The 22,258-nt window shown below is 36.0% G+C and overlaps 1 protein-coding gene across 1 annotated transcript in view; it reads right to left on the bottom strand.

Annotated features, from left to right (window-relative positions):
* LOC106867721 (conserved oligomeric Golgi complex subunit 4) overlaps positions 1 to 22,258 on the bottom strand; it is a 51,999-nt gene that overhangs the window by 3,684 nt on the left and 26,057 nt on the right. The window contains exons 13-21 of the mRNA XM_014912683.3: positions 21,867 to 21,952; positions 19,036 to 19,252; positions 17,164 to 17,226; positions 14,223 to 14,279; positions 11,428 to 11,574; positions 10,159 to 10,242; positions 8,923 to 9,024; positions 7,309 to 7,437; positions 4,336 to 4,427 (exon numbers count right to left, since the gene is read on the bottom strand). Coding sequence (XP_014768169.1) covers positions 4,336 to 4,427; positions 7,309 to 7,437; positions 8,923 to 9,024; positions 10,159 to 10,242; positions 11,428 to 11,574; positions 14,223 to 14,279; positions 17,164 to 17,226; positions 19,036 to 19,252; positions 21,867 to 21,952 — 977 coding nt within the window. The remainder of the gene's footprint in view (positions 1 to 4,335; positions 4,428 to 7,308; positions 7,438 to 8,922; positions 9,025 to 10,158; positions 10,243 to 11,427; positions 11,575 to 14,222; positions 14,280 to 17,163; positions 17,227 to 19,035; positions 19,253 to 21,866; positions 21,953 to 22,258) is intronic.

Below are 22,258 nucleotides of genomic sequence, written 5' to 3'. Positions count from 1 at the left end.
GTACAAATGCTGCTTATGTGACATCAGCACAAATGCTTTTAACATGGCACCAGCACACCTATCATCATCATCATCATCATCATCGTTTAACGTCCCCTTTCCATGCTAGCATGGGTTGGACGATTCAACTGAGGACTGGTGAAACCAGATGGCAACACCAGGCTCCAATCTGATTTGGCAGAGTTTCTACAGCTGGATGCCCTTCCTAATGCCAACCACTCAGAGAGTGTAGTGGGTGCTTTTACGTGTCACCTGCACGAAGGCCAGTCAGGCGGTACTGGCAACGGCCACGCTCAAAATGGTGTATTTTATGTGCCACCCGCACAAGAGCCAGTCCAGGAGCACTGGCAACGATCTCGCTCGAAAATCCTACGAAGGTCAGTCAGGCGGTACTGGCAACGATGTTTTATAAAAGAAACTATCTATATATATATTCACAGTTTACTGACGCATAGACTCTTCAGGTAAAATAACAATGTTCGGTTTGTGTCCAAATTATTCCAAATTTTACATGTACCATATTTTTCAGTATACAAGTTGACAGAACATATAGTGTAAACATGTAGGGTAAACATTCAAATATCATCACTATCCTTCCAAATCCTGTGCCATTTCACATAGAATCTTTGACCCTCCGAAGTCATCTACCTTTTTTGGCAGTAAATTTTGTCTGCAAGATTCAACTTGCTTGCTGGAAAATATTGCATAAACTATTCTAATGTTAAAAACCATAAAGAAGCTTCTACATAGCTGCTTGATCTTCATAATGTAGCAGCCAAGTCCTAAACACCTTTAAAGACATATTGGATATTTTGAGTTTCAGCAAACAATGAGCCAATGAGGTTAACCTCTATATGGTCCCTCAAACTGCTGAAAATAGTAGCAAAATCTTCCTTGAATAAAACCTCACTATATTTTTAAAAAAAACAACAACACTGTCTGAAAAAATAATATGGGATGGTCATGGCATGAATGCTTTTGATCATAAGTCTTATTCTATCAGAGGTGACCTGGGGATGAACAACAACAAAGAAAATGTATGTTGTTCAATATGCTAAACATCTCATTTGACTCGTCATGCCTAAAGTACTGGACTGGTGAGTTTGGTTTCTATGGTGACCTATCTTGCGAATTACCAAATAGATAAATATTATACAGAAACTATGACTTTATGGTTGTCAAACAACTGACATTATATATCTCAAGCAAATTCCACACTGACATAAGCCTCAACAGACAGCCACAGAGAGTTATACTGTAATAAGACACTTCTGCAACAACAAGTTCTTTCACTGTACATTATCAGTAACATCACCATCATCATTTTAATGTTCACATTTCTATGCTTGCAATAAGTCAGACAGAATTTGTTGAGGCAGATTTTTCTATGGCCAGATGACCTTCTTGTCACCAACCCTCACCTGTTTCCAAGCAAGTTAATATTTTCCCATAGCTAGACACGTTTTTCACAAAAAGACTGGAAATGAACACTTCACATGTATGACAATGAAGCTCATTTACAAACACCATGTCGATACACACAAGCACAAAAACACACACATACATATATGTGTATGTATATAAAGCATCATCATCATCATTTAACGCCCATTTTTCCATGCTGGCATGGGTCGGACGGTTCAACAGGAGCTGGCAAGGAGAGCTGTACCAGCTTCCAGTCTGATTTGGCATGGTTTCTACAGTTGGATGCCCTTCCTAACACCAACCACTTTACAGAGTGTGCTGGGTGCTTTTTAGGCATCGCCAACAAAGGGGCTTTTATGTGAAACTAGCACAGGTACCATTACATGATGCCAGCACAGGATCTTTTTATGTAGCATCATATATATATGAGAAGCTTTTTTCAGCTTCCATCTAGCAAATCCACTCACAAGGTTTAATTATTTAGGGAAGAAGTCTTCTTTGATTAGGGTCAACCATTCATCTACATCCAGATGTACAGCTCTGATTAGGGTTTTTTTTCTTTGTTACCCATAAATGGCAACCTCCCCTCTCCATGCCACTGATGTTGTTTGAGGAAAAGGATTCCATTGTCACAGGCATTGCTGTTAGAACAGAAAGGATCAGAACAGATACTACAAGGTATATCACCTGAAAGTCTAACAGTTCTGCCAATTTACAATCCAGGATTGGAATTTTGTTATCAACCCTGAAAGGGTGAAAAGCAAAGTTAACCTCAGCACAATTTGACCTCAGAAAACAGAGAATGTGAACAAATACCACATGGCATTGTATATAACCTTCTATCAACTCTGCCAATTCACATGTATAACACACGTATAAATGTATTATAATGAGATCACAGCCGTGGCCTATACCAGTGTTGCATAACCAGCCCATTTAAAAGTACCCTTGAATTGTTGGACAATACGCTGCGCTTGAGAAGACCTGTTGAGTCAAGTGAAATTGAATTGTAGCCAATTACCCAGCAAGAAAAGTGAGATCACAGCCATGGTTGATACCAGTGTCGCATAACTAGCCCATTTAAAAGTACCCTTGAATTGTTTGGCAATGTGCTGCGCTTGAGAAGACCTATTGAGTCAAGTAAAATCAAGATCAAAATCAAAATGGAAATCATAGTTGTGGCTGATGCCAGTGCCACCTGACTGGTGCCCGTGCTGGTGGCACATAAAAAGCACCATCCGAACATGGTCGATGCCAGTGCCCTCTGACTGGCTCCTGTGCCAGTGGATTGTAAAAAGCACCATCTAAATGTGGTCGATACCAGTGCTGCCTGACTGGCTCCTGTACTGGTGGCACATAAAAAGCACCCACTACACTGTTGGAATGGTTGGTGTTAGGAAGGGCATCCAGCTGTAGAAACCTTTCCAGATCAGATTGGAGCCTGGTGCAGCCTACTGGCTTGCCAGGCCTCGGTTTAACCATCCAACCCATGCCAGCATGGAAAACGGATGTATGATGATATGTTAAATCATTTATAATCTATTTAATCCAACCAGTTCCATGTAAAAAGCACCTGTGTTGGCACCACATAGTGACTCCCATGCCGGTGTGACATAAAATTCACTCAGAATAGTCTGCAGAGTGGTTGGTATTAGGAAGGTCATCCAGCTGTAGAAACCAAGCCAAATCAGATTGGAACCTGGTGTAGCTCTCTGGCTTGCCAGCTCTGGTCAAACAATGATGATGATGATGATATATTTAATAATAATTTAGTAGGTCTATATTCTTAAAGTTAATATCTTTAATTATGAATTATTTAGGAATCACAGGATCTTGGGTTCAATCTTACAGTATAGTGTCTTGAGGGAAGTGTCTTTAATCATAGTTTTGGGGCAACCAGAGCCTAGTGAGTAAATTATGTAAAAGCCTGTCAGATAGATCATGCCTACTATTTAAAGGTTCACCAACCTTGTCCCACTATGTCACACTGATTCCATCTGAGAATTATATTAAGGACTCATGAGTTTGTAGAATGATCAGCAACTAACATACTAATTCAATAGGCAGGTAAGCAGTTCAGATGATTGAAGAACTGAATATCACTGTCATAATCAATAGGAGACATAATTTGAAAAAGTAGTCAAACATAAGTAAGACTTCGTAATAAGTGCCAACACAGCTATGTATTAAGAAGCTTGCTTCCAAACCACATAGTTCTGGGTTCAGTCCCAGTGTGATACTTTGGGCAAGTGTCTTCTACTATAGCCTTAGGCCAACTAAAGTCTTGTGAGTGCATTTGGTAAACAGAAACTGAAAGGATCCCATCACATGTATGTGTGTGTGTGAGTGTGTTTGTCCCTTACCACTACATGACAACTAGTGTTGGTGCATTTATGTCCTTGTAATTTAGCGGTTCAGCAAATGAGGCTGATAGAATAAGTACCAGACTTAAAAGGCAAAATAAGTGGTGGAGTTGATTCATTCACCTAAAAATTCTTCAAGGTGGTGCACCAGCATGGCTGCAGTCTAATGACCAAAACAAGTAAAAGATTAAAAAATACTTAGTATTAGGTCTTAGATTCTGAATCCAAATCCGGCCAAAGTTAACTCTGTTTATGATTCTTTCTGAACTGACAAAATAGGTACCAGCTAACATACTATTGGAATCAAGTTAATAGACTATATTTCATGCTTTGCAAAAAGATCTTTGTGTTTTGTAAGAGTTCTTGTCCAAGTCCTAAATATTTCAGAGTGCATCTAATTACAGCAACTATCAATTGGCTTACATCTGCCCTGACTAACATTACCACCATCACCTCCATAATCACCATCACAGATTCAAAACCAGCATAAATTGTCAGTTCATTAAATACAAAACAAAAATTGTTATGCTAAATCAAACAAACTTACCTTAATGCTAATGCTTGTCGCACTTCAGTTGGTGTTAGACGCCATGTTAAGGGGCCAGAGTTTGGACCCCAGTAATCAAGGATTTCTGTTACCTGAAACCAAATGACAAACGGAATAAAACAGATGAAGAGAAAATTCACATCAAGAACTAAAGACGTGGCTTTGTATGAAATGAAGAAAACAAATTACTGTTGATATTTTAATGAGTAGATATCAGAGAAAAATCACTGACTTCAATGGCAATACAGGGGTAGCAACAGATCAGGGCTCCCGATTCATGAGTCAGGAGAATAATTGCCAGCTGAATTAATTTAATCTTATTTTTAAAGATCAAAAACAATTATACTTGCCTCAGTTTTGCACACTGATGAAGATGTCATTGCCATCTATCTAGCAAAACATACCTAGCTTATCCCAGATGGCTAACAAGAAAACAAGCTAACACCCACAAATGCTATATAAAGTTAAGATAAAGGTAAGAGCTAAAGTTATTGTATTTCAATAGACAACTAAATAATATTGACAACAGAAAATAATCGATCTATACTCTCACAATAGCCTGGTTATATCATACCATTTAGAAATAAAGCTTAGTCAACAAAAGAGTAAGAACATAGACTACCAATAAGCTCCAGCAATACACTGGTGGCTGGAGTTTATTTACTGTTACACCAAGCAGATAATCTTCAGATATATCTTTCCACTAATATTAATATTATCCTCTCAGAGTTCCACTATTATTAATATATTGTCAATATTTACTTTCACCACTTAACTTTAATAGATTCACTATTAATACACATTTCCCAGTACATCATCATCATTTAAAGTGTTTTCCATGCTGGCATGGGTTGGATGGTTTGACAGGAGCTGGCCAGCTGAAGACCTGCTGAGGATCCATGTCTATTTTGGCTGGATGCCCTTCCTAACACTAACTCATTTTACGCAGCACTGGCACTGGTGCATTTAAGTGGTACCAGTATGGGTGCTTCACTCACTATTAATATTTACATCTAGAAGAATGATAGACAGAGTAATAGACAAAATGACTTCATATAATTTAGTTATATGCCTTCACATTGTGAGTTCAAATCTTGCAGGGGTCACTTTTTTTATCCTCTGATCTAAATAAAAGTAGCACCAGTCAAATACTGAAATCGATTTAATTAACTCTGACTTTTCACAAATGCATGCCATTTGTGGGTGTTAAAAATATTCACCTACTCTTTACTCTTTCACTTGTTTCAGTCATTTGACTGTGGCCATGCTGGAGCACCGCCTTTAGTCGAGAAATCGACCCCAGGACTTATTCTTTGTAAGCCTAGTACTTATTCTATCGGTTTCTTTTGCCGAAACGCTAAGTTACGGGGACGTATACACCCCAGCATCGGTTGTCAAGCGATATTGGGAGGGACAAACACAGACACACAAACATATAATATATATATATATATATATATATATATATATATATATATATATATATATATATATATACACACGACGGGCTTCTTTCAGTCTTCTGTCTACCAAATCCACTCACAAGGCTTTGGTTGGCCCGAGACTATAGTAGAAGACACTTGCCCAAGGTGCCACACAGTGGGAATGAACCCAGAACCATGTGGTTGGTAAGCAAGCTACTTACCACACAACCACTCCTGCGCCTACGTCATTTACCTCTGGAAAATTTTTTATTAAATATTTACATTATGGGAGGATGAAGGAAGGGCAAAAATCGTAGAGTGAATGACTAAATGCCTTGCAGTATTAACCTTTGAGCATTCGGATTACTCAGTCAAATTGTCATTCATTCACATTGGTTTGAAGTAATCAAGTATTATCTCATAGCTTTGGGATTTTGAAGATGTGGGAGCTTACTTTTAGAATGGTATTGTAGAGTAGGTGTGAGAGGCTTGATCTGGCTAGTCTCAATATAAAACAGGTAGAATATTTGGGCTGGATATGGCTGGTTTGAATGATAAAGGGTTAAATCATGTCATCTTCTTTTGTTTTGAGTCAAAACTCCACTCAGGTTGACTGACTTGCCCAAGGTGCCACGCAGTGGGACTGAACCCGCAAGCTACTTACCACACAGCCACTCTACACTCTAACAGATGATGTGGCAAGTTAATTAATAGCTACACTCTAATAAATTATGTACAAGTACAGTGAAACATACAACCAAATATGGTATGGAATTTAGTTTTATTCTTCTACATTTGGAATTCAAATTCTAGCAGGTTTTGATTTGTGCTTTTCATTTATACAGTACAGATAAAATAGATATCTCTAAAATTTTGGAGACAGTTCAGTTAACTGAAGCGCTCTCCTCTACAAGAATTAGCCTTTGACTTCTTCAAAGAAATCAATATTTTTTTCTTTTTACACTGGAATGTTACCCATCATATAACAGATAATGTCTGGCATACACCTTTGCCACTGACAGATAATGTTCCATAAGTATAATAATTATAATTTTACTTTCCTTTAAAAAATTTTCGTAGTGATTATGCAAATTAATAAAACTAATACTAATTTTCAAAATATTCATTAAACTGAAATAAGTTAAAACAAATTTCTCATTTGTATAGTTGCAATAAAAATGTTATTGATAACAATAATACTGTGTAACTATCAAATAACTACAGATATAACAATATCAAATACCATCAACAATGACAAAAGTATGTACATTCCCAACTACCTTTCATATGACAAGTAACACACTATTTAGTATATGGTAAGGAAAGGAGATAAATTCAATAAGATCAGAATTTTTTTAATTTGGAGGTTGGACAAACAGAGAGATGTAGACACACTGCCAATTATTTTAATAATTCAAGAAAGTAATAAAATTACATATAATTCTCTTTATTCAATGAATTAAATATTCCTTTTCTCTATTGCTAGGCCCATTCTACAAACATCACAAACATTAAAACATTTCAAAAGAAAATACTCTCCATTACTTACCCGTTCCAAATTCAGTATGGTGGCCATCTGTGTGAGACGAGCAAATTTATCACGAATAGTCCATGTTGTTACAGAAGTCAAATAACTCGCTAATGCTCTCAATTCTTTATCAAACTGCAAACCACCCAACTGAAATTTAACAGGTAAACATCTGATATTACATTCAGTATAACAATACATTATATTCGTAACATGACAAGAAAGCCTCTACATGGAAACAGCAGCCTAATCACCTTCAAATTACACCAAATCATCTTTAAAATGATACATTGGATAATGTAGAAAGGTAGAAAAGATAAGATGGTCTTGGCCAGAATACTTTTGATCTTAAGACTGCTCTATCAAAACTGATCTATTTTAAACTGCAATATTTTACACTAGATATAGCATGTCTACTTCCAGATGTACTTAATTTTGGTACTGTCAAAGATAAGTAAAGAGGATACAAGTTCTAAGCCATGGATTAGGCTTGCTACTACCCTAGAGTGCTGGACAAATCATAAAAGCAGGAATAAATTAAGAGAACCATCCAAGCTGCAACTGTCCTGCTTGGTTGGGAAATATGAAGACATTCAGTACAATTCACAATATTCAACAAAATCATTCAGGCTATTTGTGAAAGCCAATGACTTAAACCACTTCAACAGAAACCTATAAGGCAGCCTCTAGAAGCATGCTACACCAGCTAAAGGTAACAGTAAAATCTCATTCAAATCACACTTTAACCCTTTCACTACAGTATTTATTTTGAGTTTTATCTGAGTTTCTTTCAATTACTTTAAATATAACAAATAATTTAGTAAAATAACTTAGTTATAATTCAGCTAGTGTTAGGAACATAAATTGTGACTAAAGTTTGGTGGAAGATTTTAATTCAAAACTTATGATAACATGACATTTATATTCAGAGTCAGAGCCAGTTTCAGCCGGGTTGGTAATGAAAGGGTTAAGAAAGGACACATTACACATTGTATTCTTATATACACTTCAACCACTTCTCAACTGGAAAGGTTTTGCTAGTGTTAAGGCTCTGCTTTAATATGGTGATGGTTACATACGATTGATCTTCATCATGATTGTTTTAACATTTATTCTTCCATTCAAGAGTGACCCATGCATGGATTGAATAAAAATGAGTCTAAAGAAAATTATCATTTTCTTGGAATATTCAAAGTACTGAATATCTATAGGAAAGAAAGTGATACAAGATGTTTAAATTAAGGATATAGAGACATCCCATAAAGATTTTAGGTAATTTATTGAAGAAAACTTATAGTTGAGTATCAAATAGTCATACTCCATTGTCCCAAACATTATAATACCTGATACTAGTAAGACTTTGATGAACCAAGTCAGCAGAGGAAACTACTACACTTTCATCACTAGTAACCTTGGGAAAAGTATACACATTATAACTTGTTACATTCTTCACTCTACTCTTTTTTGATGCACCAAGTGAGAAATATGCATCATTTCCACTATATTACAATATCTATTATGAATACAATAAGGGTGGTGGTGGAGGTGGTGGTGGTGGTAGTGGTGGATTTGATAATGATGATGAGTTAGTTGCCTTGAAACTCAGAAAAAAATTTTCATTATGTAAAGACTTACTCTATTGAAAGTGGTTTTCAAAACAGTTTTCTCCAGCTGTGCAGTGATCTCATTTGTGACAGCACCTACAAACCTGTCATAGTTGTTCACTGTGAAGCTAGCCTGTAATAATAACAGAACAACATTTAATAATAATAATAGAGATAATTCCATTCAATTAAAGATCTTTTTTTCAAAAAACAAAAGAAACAGAGTAAATCATGAATATTTCACATTCAACAAAATTAAAAGCACTACTAGTTGCAAATGGAAGTGAGAAAACAGGCCTTGTGTTCAAATCCAGTGCTGGCCTTTGTTTTGTTTTTCAAACAGAAGACTTTTTTGTATATCAGCTCAGTTCACTTAGTTGTCCTAGGATTAGGCACCATAACATCTGGGAATGTTACCAGCAACAGACTAGAGCTCTGTCCAGAGGAAGATTTATTTATTTGCTTCAAGCTCTTGAAATAAAAACAAAATAAGGATACTCAAGGGGACAACCTAAAAAGCATTTATTATATTACTCCTGTATAACTGTAGTAGGTTTCATTGAAATGTTAAACTTATACTTTAACAAATAAAACCAATAAACATAAAACTGTCAGATGGATAAAGTATGATTGTCGTCATAGATGCTAAGTTCAAATCTGCTGTACATTTTTTTAAGTCTCTGAACAAAGCCCTTAACTCTACACATATCAGTTTACATAGTTGTAGATAACATGTAGGGAGTCTTTATTATTAAGTCATTCCTGTAGCGTTTCTGCCTTTAGGGAACTTCTTTTGTTTTTAAATAATCTTTTCAATACCACTTAATCTTGGGTTTTCTTTATAAATCCAAGCCCCAACTAGTCAAGTATAGAATTAAATACTAGCGTAACAATCTTGGGTTTTCTTTATAAATCCAAGCCCCAACTAGTCAAGTATAGAATTAAATACTAGTGTAACAATCTTGGGTTTTCTTTATAAATCCAAGCCCCAACTAGTCAAGTATAGAATTAAATACTAGTGTAACTTCCATTCAAGTATTTCACTAAGTTTGGTAACCCTAGTGGCATCCATTTCCTTCTCAGGATATGGCTGCTATTGACTCTCAAAGAGTTCATCCACCTCTGAGAAGTTTTGTTATTTTTAATCCTCCTGGATGTTCACATGCTTGTCTTCATTTGGTAAAGCAGTTTGGAGACCAGTTTCGATGTAACCAAAAAATGCTTCTCTGAACTCACTACTCAACCAATCAGTAAAATTAATAGTTACCTTAAAGCTGACTAACATTCCATCTAAGTTCAGAATAAAATTTTGGATCCATGGATCATTTGCTTCATAATTTGAAAATTCATCCTGGAACATAAAAAAACAAGCAAAATATTTCACAATGTTTTGAGCACAGTCTTAAATGCAGAAAGACTTAAACTGCAGAAATTAATCTAATGAATAACCCCATATAATTAGTGTTCTAGTAATGACCATTTAATCTTCCTTGGGAATATAGGTGCAGGAATGGCTCTGAGGTAAGAAGCTTGCTTCCCAACCACATGGCTCTGGGTTCAGTCCCACTATGTGGCACCTTGGGCAAATGTCTTCTACTATAGCCTTGGTGCAACCAAAGCCTAGTGAGTGGATTTGATAGATGTAAACTGAAAGAAGCCCTTTGTATGCGTGTGGGAACAGGGAATGTCTTTGTGTCTGTGTTTGTACCCCTCCACAACTTGATAACTGGTGTTAGTGTGTTTGTCATGTAACTTAGCAGTTCGACAAAAGAGATCGATGAAATAACTACTAGGCTTAAAAAGAAAAAAAACAAGACCTGGGATTGATTTGTTCGACTAAAACCCTTCAAGACAGTGCCCCAGCATGGCGACAGTTAAATGACTGAAACAAGCAAAATATAAAAGATGTCGTCCTGAGATTCCATCCATCCATCTCCACCCACTATTCCTGGGAGGTTCATTGGGGTAGAGTCCCCAGGATCTTTCTGCTCCGTTGTCCTGGGACAAACATCCTTTGTGCTTCCAGCGCCATACCTCCTTGAACAAGTTGCAGACATATTGCTGATTGTACCAGCATTGGATAGAGAGTAATATATTTTTCGAACAGATCCCTTTACCTAAGGTCTGAACTTATCCCTTGTTGACCTTTGCAAAGGATAATGCAACTGTTCTTTTCAACTCCTTTAATATTGCAGTTTTTTGGTACTCTTATTCATGCCAGGTACCCAGCTGGTATTTGTATTAAGATTCAAAACTAAAAAGATACAGTGAGGGAGATTTGATTACTGAATAAGTTAAATGATTACACAGAAGGTTCTTCATTGGTTCTTTAACATAAAATTTGTAAAAAATTGCTCAGCAAGTAATAAAGATATATCTAGAATTTATCTTTTGTTCTACAACAGAAATGATAACTGACTATATTTTACTGACAGTAAATATATTGAGAATATTTAAAGATAATAATAACTGAGCTGATATCTGAAGAAAATATTATTGAAATACTAGTCTTTTAAAAAAATTCTTCAAGACTTACTTCAGTTATATTGTGATTGCTGGAAAGAAGTGCCTCTACTAGTGGTTTAATGCGAGGTTTAATAGCACTAGCACTTAGTTGTGAAAATCCAAATTCAATAACATCTTTAAATCTAGCTGACACTGATCCAAGATCATTGAGACAAGTCTGAAAGAGACAAATTAAACCTCATTATTTTTTCATAGTATTAACATTATTTTGATAAGAAATGAAACAAAGAAAACTTTTACATTTATCTTAACTCTTTTACTGTGGAAATCAGATAAATCCACTTAAAATTTCATTAGTCTTAACTGCAGAAAGCACAGGTGCCATTCACTCAGATCCATTTGGTATTTCTTTAGCCATCAGTCATCCTCCAGATTATCAAATACCCATACCAACTCAGCCTTCTCTTTTGTACACAATATCCCATTTCTCTTATACCTAGTTTTTCAAGCATTTATGATTTGTCATTTATGTATGCTGATATTATCCATCCAGCAGAGCATGCTTGTCTCATTTCTTTCCAGCTGTCACACATCTGCTACTATGCAACATTGCACATCATACACAAGTATCATACAATCTACCTTTCACTCAGAAAGAGACAGAATGCTTTTGTGTCCATCAAAGGTAATAGCTTTCTGTTCTTTTTCCACTGTTTTCTTATCCTAATTACTCTGTATTCTAAACAACTTTAATTAGGTTACCTGAGTAATATTGATAAGGGGCAAACACCCTGAAACTAGTCTGTAGATGTCAGACCAGCAAGGGGAAGCAGCTGACCTCCCCTGTTCGAAGGTTATAATGGACACAGGTTCGTGTGTCACATAGCTAGCTAGAAGCGATGGCTTCTTGGAGCTAATCAACGGCAGCATTCGTCCTATTTTTTTGGACTGCCATGTTGGCTTGGTGATAACTATTAACCATGAGGACCAATAGCCTCTCTTCAAAATGGAATGAGACCTTTTCTCCATGTGTTTTTGAAAAGAGGTTATAGACCACCGGCCATTGGGGTCTGATAAGACATTGTAAAGCTAAGTAATTTATGGATGCGGAACCCTGGGTAACCTCATAAACCAGCAATAACTATTTTTATCTAAATATATATATATATATATATATATATATATATATATATATATATATATATATATATATTATCATCATCATTTAACGTCCGTTTCCCATGCTGGCATGGGTTGGATGGTTTGACAGGAGCTGGCTGGGTAGAAGACTGCACCAGGCTTTACTGTCTGTTTAGGCATGGTTTTTACAACTGGATGCCCATACTAAAAACCGCGAAGACTTGTTGGAGCAAGCGAAAGTGAAATCGTGATGGCACCTGTGCCCAGCGTCGCCTTTCTGACACTTGTGCCCGCGGCATGTGTAAGGACTTTCGAGCGAGATCGTTGCCAGTGCCCCTGGACTGACTCTTGTGCGGGTGGCACATAAAATACACCATTTTGAGCGTGGCCATTGCCAGTACCGCCTGACTGGCCTTCATGCCGGTGGCACGTAAAAGCACCCACTATACTCTCTGAGTGGTTGGCGTTAAGAAGGGCATCCAGCTATAGAAACTCTGCCAAATCAGATTGGAGCCTGGTGTAGCCATCTGGTTTCACCAGTCTTCAGTCAAATCGTCCAACCCATGCTAGCATGGAAAGCGGACGTTAAACGACGATGATGATGATATATATATATATAAGTCATTTTAGGCCCTATTGTTTTATGAGTTACTGGTGCCATGAAAAATAGCACCCAGTACACTCTATAAAGGAGGACATCCAGCTATACAAATCATGCCAAAACAGTAACTAGAGCACAATGTAGTTTTCCAACTTGTCAGATCTTGTTGAATTCTGACAGTAGGGAAAGTGGATGCTAAATGATGATGATATATATACAGTCAATAAAACATATATCAGAAAAGGAGCACACTCTAAAGAATAGAGCAGTAATTAAAACAAAATTTTAAATTCTGATCATAGAGTTACCAAAAGTTTCGTATCCATGAAAGCCACAGCCTTGTGGACATTTGTATAGAGTCTGACGAGCTGCCCACAAGGCTGCGGCTTCCAGTGATATGAAACATTTGGTAACTCTATGACCAGAATTTAACTTTTTGCTTTTATATATATATATATATATATATATATATAGTTTTAGAGAAAAGAACCAAAGTTCATGAACTCATTGATGAAAATCCACTGTCACATATAGAAAAAATTAATAATTAAAAGCATAATAAATAAGTATAATATAATACAAAGTAAATATCATAAGATCAAGATAATAAAATGACTACATGTAGTCTTTTAATTACTAATTTTTTTCTATATGTGACAGTGGATTTTCATCGACGAGTTCATGAACCTTGGTTCTTTTCCCTAAAACTATATATTTATATATATTTTATACTGTGAAACTTAATTTAATTTTAATTTTCAATAAATTGATTTTAACTGAGTTTTTACCTGTAATTTTGGATTTTATCCCTAATATTATTATTATTATGATTATTATAATATATATATATATATATATATATATATATATGTGTGTGTATATATCAGAAAGGGATAAGAATAAGTAGAACAGTAAAGAAAAAAAAACCTTACAATAGTATTTACATTCTGATTAAATTTCCATTCTTTTTTTGTAATTAGAAGGATGATAAAATTAAAACAAGAGAAAGGACAACCAAGTGAAAATGCACATTAGGGGATTGGTGTTTTTATTACGTTGCAACATTCTACTGTTGTAATCTCACACTAGCAATGGTTGACTGCTGCTAATTAAAGAATACTTACCTCCAACTTAGCTTTGTTCTGTTCACTACACTGTCTGAAAAGTTGTGAAACCTCAGCCTAGTCAAAAGATATTAATGATAAAGACATTAGGTCAACAGCATAACAAATCAAGTAGATATAAGCAGATTAGATACAGAAAAGTAACTTTAAAATAAAAAGAAACAGTCGGAGTTGCATAATGTAATCTGTCCTGTTTTCATTAACTTTAGTAAGTTTTTCATTGTTTGCAATATCTTTTATCTTTTACTTGTTTTAGTCATTAGACTGTGGTCATGATGGGGCACTGCCTTGAAGAATTTTTAGCCAAATGAATCGACCCCCAGACCTTGTTTTTTTTTTTGAGCCTGATACACATATTATCAGTGTTTTTGTTGAACCACTAAGTTACAGGGATGTAAAAAAACCAACACCAGTTGTCAAGCAGTGGTGGAGGAGAAACACACATACATATACATGTATAGGACAGGCTTCTTTCGGTTTCTGTCTACCAAATCTACTCACAAAGCTTTGGTTGGTCCACGGCTATAGCAGAAGACACTTGCCCAAGGTGCCACACAGTGAGACTGAACCCGTAGCCGTGTGGCTAAAAAACTTGCTTCTTACCACACAGCCACGCCAGTGCCTATAATATATACCAGATTTTTTTTCTAACTACATGCATGCATACATACAAACACACAAACCTTGTAAGTTGTTCTTATATATTTACATCTACGGTTAAAATAATTTTATGTACAATACAAGGATAAAACATTCTAAATGTTGTGCGTTCTCATGAAAAGCAGGAAGATAATCATGCAAAAAAAGTTATGTTGATAATGTCCTTCAGTAATATAGACACAGACGTGGCTGTGTGGTAAGAAGTTTGCTTCCCAACCAAACAGTTCTGGATTCAGTCCCACTGTGTGGTACCTTGCACAAGTGTCTTCTACTATAGCCTTGGGCTGACCAAAACCTGTGAATGAATCATGATGAAGCCCATCATGTGTGTGTGTGTGCATATATATATATATATATATATATATATATATATATATATATACACACACACACACATATACATATATATATATATATATATATATATATATACTTGTGTGTGTATGTGTGTGTGTCTTTGTGACTGTGTTTGTACCCCATCACTGCTTGACAACTGGTGTAGGTATGTTTATGTGTCTGTAACTTAATGGTTCAACAAAAATCACTGATACAATAAGTACCAAACTTAAAAAGAAAATAAATACTGGGATCAATTAGATCAACTAAAATTCCTAAAGGTGGAACCCCAGCATAGCTGTAGTCTAATAATGACTGAATCAAGTACAAAATAAAAATGATAAATGCGAAAATCTTCAAATATTTAGAAAAATGAGAAAAACGTGATGAAGATAAAGCTTTTCTGAGAAACATTAGTAACATGACTGGAATAAAACTGAGAATTAAAATTTGAAGCTGGGTGGTAAATTCCGCTGCTTTTTATTTTTAATCTTGTGCACTTTCACTGGCTTCATCACTAATTCAACCAGAAAATAAAATGGTTTTCAGTAAACAGAGAAAATGAAAGAGTTGGTAATTGGTAACAATCGACAATAAAATGAAACTGAAATAAAAGATGTTTTTTTCTAATCAGTAATAATGGTTAATAAAATGGAATCTTTTACTCGTTTCAGTTGCTTGAGGACCACTGCAATAAGTGTGTAAATCTGAGAGGAGAATATGTTGTATAAAATCATAATTAACTGATCCTCCTGTATTTTCTTTTATCCAAAACCAGGAACTTTTCAGCACTTTCTAATTGATATATAAATTTAGGGTAAAAAAAAAACCTTTTACCCGCTCCCACTTGGTATAACACTAGTGTAACAATAACTGAGTACCCTCCCAGCAGTATATTGGATAGATACTATCCCTTAGTGGGTTGAATCCTCAACCCCTAACTCTCTTGCATTATATATATATATTATATAATTACATATCATTTTCCATTCATTTTGCTTCAATGCGAAATGCAAGGTAAAAATGAAGATGTACTAAAAACAAATCAGCGCACATTATACACAAGACATTTTTTGAGGATTTCATTGGCTCAAATTAGATCAGCAAATTATACATCAGTACCAATTATACATGGATTAATACACTATATAAAAAAGCTTGTTATAAATTAACTAGGCTATCACACTTGTAAGATAGTACAAAGAATCATTTATATACATGTGTTTGTAGTACTGCCTGATTGGCACTCGTGCCAGTGGAATGTTAAAAGCACATCCGAGCATGATAGTTGCCAGGGCCGCGGATTGGCTCCAGTGCCAGTGACATATGAAAAGCACTTTTCGAGCATGATCGTTGCCAGCGTCACTTTACCAGCATATGTGGGATTGCAAAGGAGTAATTCACTTTGAATTGTTACCACCTAATGCAACAATCAATGCTCAAGTCTACTGTCAGCAATTAGAGCATTTGAACCAAACTTTGAAGAAAAAAAGACCCGCTTTAGTGAATCAAAAAGGAGTGATGTTTCATCAGGACAACATGCGACCCCACATCACAGAAGATCGAAGAGCTTGGTTGGGAAAAAATTCCTCATCCACCTTATTCTCCCGACCTTGCTACTTCAGACTACCATTTGTTTCATCTTTCACAGAATCATTTGGAGGAGGTCGAAACTGACATTTCAGAGTTCTTCACTTTGAAAGCAAAAAGAGTTTTATATTAATGGGATTAAAAAGCTTGTAAATAGATGGAAGGAAGACATAGATAACCAGGGAAAGTACATTGATGATTAAATTTCAATTAAATATAACATTTGATCACTTGTTTTCTTTATTCAAAATTCAGACAGAACTTATGGGATGACCTGATATATATACATATAAATGACCTAGTCACATCATTGTAGCAAGGATATAATGTAGAATGTCTTGTTATAAATACTGACCTCTAAACTGTTGTGAAGAGATTTTATGTAATCACAACTGGCTTCTGCATTGTTCAGAGTTATCTGTAAAGTTAAAACAATAATTTCAGTATGCAAGAATAGAGATTAATGTTCATAATTTTTTGTTTACAATATTGAAAAAAATATGCTGCCAAACAAACAACATAATTTTTCCAGAAACAAGTAGGATTGTGGAAAACCGAAAGTGAGAGTCTCAATACAGAAGGAAGATGCGACTTTTTTCAGATCAGCAAATGAATGCTGCAGAATGTCAAATGGAGTCTCAAAAGAGAAGAGAAATGTGACTTTTCCAAAATCAGCAAAGGCATGCTGCAGCACTTAATGCTGAATCATTACAACAATGTTTTAATGATTAGACAGAGGTCCAATAGAATAGCTCTCAGAAACAGACTACGTACAAATTCGTTCTTCACAACTCCTGGAGCTGCTTTCAGATATGATCCATCTCTTTCTTATAAAAATGGTAATTTTTATAAGAAAGAGGTGTGCTAAACTCAAATTGTTGTTTCTGTAAAGCTTTAAAATTTCCAAATGAAACTAATGGCATGTGCTGCTCAGGTGGTAAGTAAGCTTGCCAGCACTCCCAGCTCCTCCTCAACCTTTTATGGATCTTCTGGAAGGCACTTCCATCCAGTCAAAGAATTTTCTGAATGATATCAGACAATACAAGTCTGCATTTCAAATGACATTATTTGGTGCATCTAAGGAGATAGTTGAACATGGATTTGCACTGACATTCAAAGTTCAAGGGCAAGTCTATCACCTCATTGCTTCCTTGTTACCCATAAAGAAACCATAGTTCCTCCAAATTTATGTTATGAGTGATGTAGGACATCATACCCAAAGGAGGTGTCAAAACTTCAGATGATGTGTTGTGTAAGACACAGCACCGACCACCGCAAAGGAGAGTACATCCACTGACAGATTTGCGATGTGTTCAAAAATCACATACACTCCACTCCCAATTTTCCATGACAGGTTAGGGCCTGGAATACTCCAAACAGACACATGACATGTCGCTTATACAGTTCTATATTTAAGAGATGATGAATTATGTACATTGTTTACATTTGACTGATATTTGTCCTCATCTTGTTTGTTACTAACACAACGTTTCGGCTGATATACCTTCCAGCCTTCATCAGGTATCTTGGGGAAATTTCAAACCTGGGTTCTCATTCCTAAGGTATTTTTCAATGTTATTATTATTATTCAGGTCACTGCCTGGAATCGAACTCGGAATCTTGGGGTTAGTAGCCTTAACCACTACATCATATGCCCACTGGCATATGGCATAGTAGCCTTAACCACTACGTAATATGCCCACTAGCATATGGCATAGTAGCCTTAACCACTACGTAATATGCCCACTAGCATATGGCGTAGTGGTTAAGAGTGCGAGCTACTAACCCCAAGATTCCGAGTTCGATTCCAGGCTGTGACCTGAATAATAATAACATCGAAAAATACCTTAGGAATGAGAACCCAAGTTCGAAATTTTCACAAGACACTTGATGAAGGCTGGAGGGTATATCAGCTGAAACGTGTTAGCAACAAACAAGATGAGCACAAATATCCGTCAAATGTAAATAATGTACATGTCGCTTAGCCGAATTAGCCTGTCATTTACTCCACAAATGCTTTGTCATCAATGCTGCACTTTCCCATATCACCCATTTCAACATAACTGTAATATATATAAAAACTATGCCATTTTAATCCAGAGTAATGCCAGGTATCTCTGCTAGTAATAAATAAAAAAATTTTTAGCAAAACAGGTGTAAAAATCCTTTCCTTAGGAAAAAATGGAATGAAATGACATTAATATATAATTCCATAAAGAATATTTACCAAGAAAACTGTTTTAGCCTTTTCAGTGTCTGAACTCAACTTGCCTTGTTGAAAACTTGACTGCATTAAATTGTAAGCTTGGCTAAAATCAAAACCTGAAGGAAATCCAGGTCGTAATTTTGAATAAAGAGTTTCTCGGAAGTCTTGCTCCAATATAGTGCAGGCATGATTCAACATGGCACAAACACCATCAACACTAGAACTAGAAATAGCTCGTCTGCAATAAAGGAGAAAATAACTTAATTGCAATGAAAGAAAAAAATCTTGTAAATAACCGATCAAAGTGATTAAGACAGCACAGCAATGTCAGAATGCTGAGATGAAATGGTTATTTTGATTAAAACTAAATTCTTTGTTAAACTATAACTGTCATTAATGAAAAGGTTTATCTATGGTCTTAGAAATGATAGACAAAACTCTTTCAGATTAGACAGCAAGACAGCTTTAGTTAGCAGCATGCTTGTTGGAAAAGCATGTACATTTGTTGTTTACCTTGCCTCCAGATCTATGTTATATGCTCTCAAAAAAAAATCTTCTTAAACTCCCAATCACCATGTCTTACTGCTAAAAGGTATCACGAAAGGCCTGGTTGGAGGCCCAACCTTCTGAGTTCTTTTACAAGGCTTAGAAAAACTGAAAGACTGCTGCAATAAGTGTGTGAAACTGGGAGGGGAATATGTTGAATAAAATCATAATTAACTGATCCTCCTGTATTTTTTTTTTTACCCAAAGCCAAGAACTTTTCAGCACCCCCTCATACAGTCACTACATACAGAAACTCCTCTGATCATTCCAATCAAAAGAAGGAGACCAGTCCCAACAATGCCCTTTCTATCATTCTTTCAGATAGGCAACTGGATATTCTCAGCCCTATTATAAACTCAATTTCTAGTTAGACTGTTACACTAGAATTTTTCCTTATCAACCCTAGAGTCATCTGAAGCAAGAATAGTTCAGCATATTGCCAAAAGGTAAAATAGTACAATCTATAGCATACAAACTTATAGTCTGTCACTCTTGATGTTAACACCTTTTTTTATCACATCCTTTCTTCCCTTCATCACCACCAGTTTAACATCTGTTTTACCAGCTGCCACAGGCTGGATACATCAACAAAATATTCTTTTCTACTCTAGGCACAAGGCCCGAAATTTTTGGGGAGGGGGCCAGTCGATTAGATCGACCCCACTATGCAACTGGTACTTAATTTATTGACCCCAAAAGGATGAAAGGCAAAGTCAACCTTGGCGGAATTTGAACTCAGAACAACATCAAAATACTGCAGGCATGTTCATGTGGCTACATGGTTAAGCAGTTTGTTTGCAATCAGAGGAATCCACTTTTAATCCCCCCGCATGGCACCGAATCATCTGCAATGACTCTGGTCAGCAAAAATCTTGTGAGTGAAATTACGTAGATGGAAATGATGCAGAAGCCTGCTGGATGAAATGAATGTTTTTGATTGGTCAACTAACTCGATTCTCCAATTTAATATCACCAATTGCCACTCATTTTTCTTAAGTGGAGTCCAAGCTGGTAACCCAGAGTGGGAGGCTGTCCTCTCAACCAATATGCTGCTGTAGGTAGCACTAAATGACACAGTCTGGTGAGAATGTTATTCCACACTTTCTGATCCATGGCAGTGGCCTTAGCACGCTCAAGGTTGGAGCACTGTAACTTTAGGTCTTCCTCAATTTCTTTCACCCATATCTTCTTTGGTGTGCTGCACTGGATTCGCCAGTATGCTGGTCGCTGCTACCACAAATGCTGATGTGGTAGTCTTTTGGTACTCATCCTGCAGATGTGGTCAAACTACTGTAGCTAGTGCTGCCAGACTTGCTCTTCAATGGTCAGCTGCTGCTGGCATTGTTCTTGGATGTTATTTTTTGAGGATAATTTGATATTTTCATGCTCTTTCCCCTATAGCAGCAACTAAAAAAAAGTCAAGAGCACTGATCCTCTTCCTATGACTAACTCATAAAAACTTCCTTATATAATTTTTACATCAGATTCTTTTTCTGTTTTTAAACTTCCATTTATAAGACCTAACACATGAACACCTAATATAATAACTCCCTCCTAACTCAACCAATATCAACCTCCTTCTGTCTGCCATCTATTATCTGCAAATATCAGTGCACATCTCTTGCCCATGTCATTATATTCATCTCTTCAGCTAATGAATTTATTGAAAATGTAATCACTTTCTTAGTTCACTCTACCTGGTTGTTCTTAGTTACACAAACTAGGATCACCAACATCACCATCTCTGCACACAATACCTATGATTCTTGATACAACACCAGTTCAAATATTCACCCCTACTTTGTCTATCTTTCACCACCAATTCACAAACTTTCATTCAGCCCGTCATGTCTGCTGTCCCCTTTGTTTGTGTTGGTGTGGATGTGCTAAGTTAAAGCACTTTTCATTGATTAAATATATTTTTCTAATTAGCTGTGTAGTAAGGAGTTTGCTTCCCAATCAATTAGTTCCAAGTTTTGTCACACTGTGTAGCACCTTGGGCAAGTGTCTTCTACTATAGCCTCAAGCCAACCAAAGCCTTGTGAGTGGATTTAGTAAACTAAACTGGGAAAAGCTCATCATGTTTGTATATATGTGTGTGTGTGTCTTTGTGTCTGTTTTGTCTCCCACCACTGTTCGACAACTGGTATTGGTGTATTTACAACCCCGTAACTTAGCAGTTCAGCAAAACAGAACTTAAAAAAATAAGTCCTGGGGTCAATTTGTTCAACTAAAACCCTTCAAAACGTGCCCCCCAGCATGGCCACAGTCAAATGACTGAAACAAGTAAAAGATAAAAGAATTACCTCACAGACTTTTTTACAATGAAAAAGGAATCATCAACCATACTTGAATAAAGGGAATTCTCTTCAGCCAAATCCATACTGACAGCCTGAAACAGAGATATTTCATTCCATAATAACTAAAAGTTACGCACCAAGATTAAAATTCATTTAATATATATATTGCTATGGAGTTGTCAAAGACATGCTTCAATTTTCCTAAAACTGAATAGAATAAATAAAATAAAATAAAATGAATGCACACATTCTTGTATATGAACAAAACAAATAATAATATAACATAAATAAAATGGCAAATGTTTTGGTGCGTGACTTTTGGCCCAACCTAGAGAGAGAGAAAGAGAGACAAAGAGAGAGGGGAGGTCACATAGTTGTGTGATTAAAAAACATGGTTT

Source organism: Octopus bimaculoides, chromosome 1 (assembly GCF_046866305.1).
Source record: "Octopus bimaculoides isolate indiv1 chromosome 1, ASM4686630v1, whole genome shotgun sequence".
In the NCBI taxonomy this organism is placed as follows: Eukaryota; Metazoa; Mollusca; class Cephalopoda; order Octopoda; family Octopodidae; genus Octopus; species Octopus bimaculoides.
This window is presented reverse-complemented; position numbering and strand designations above follow the sequence as displayed.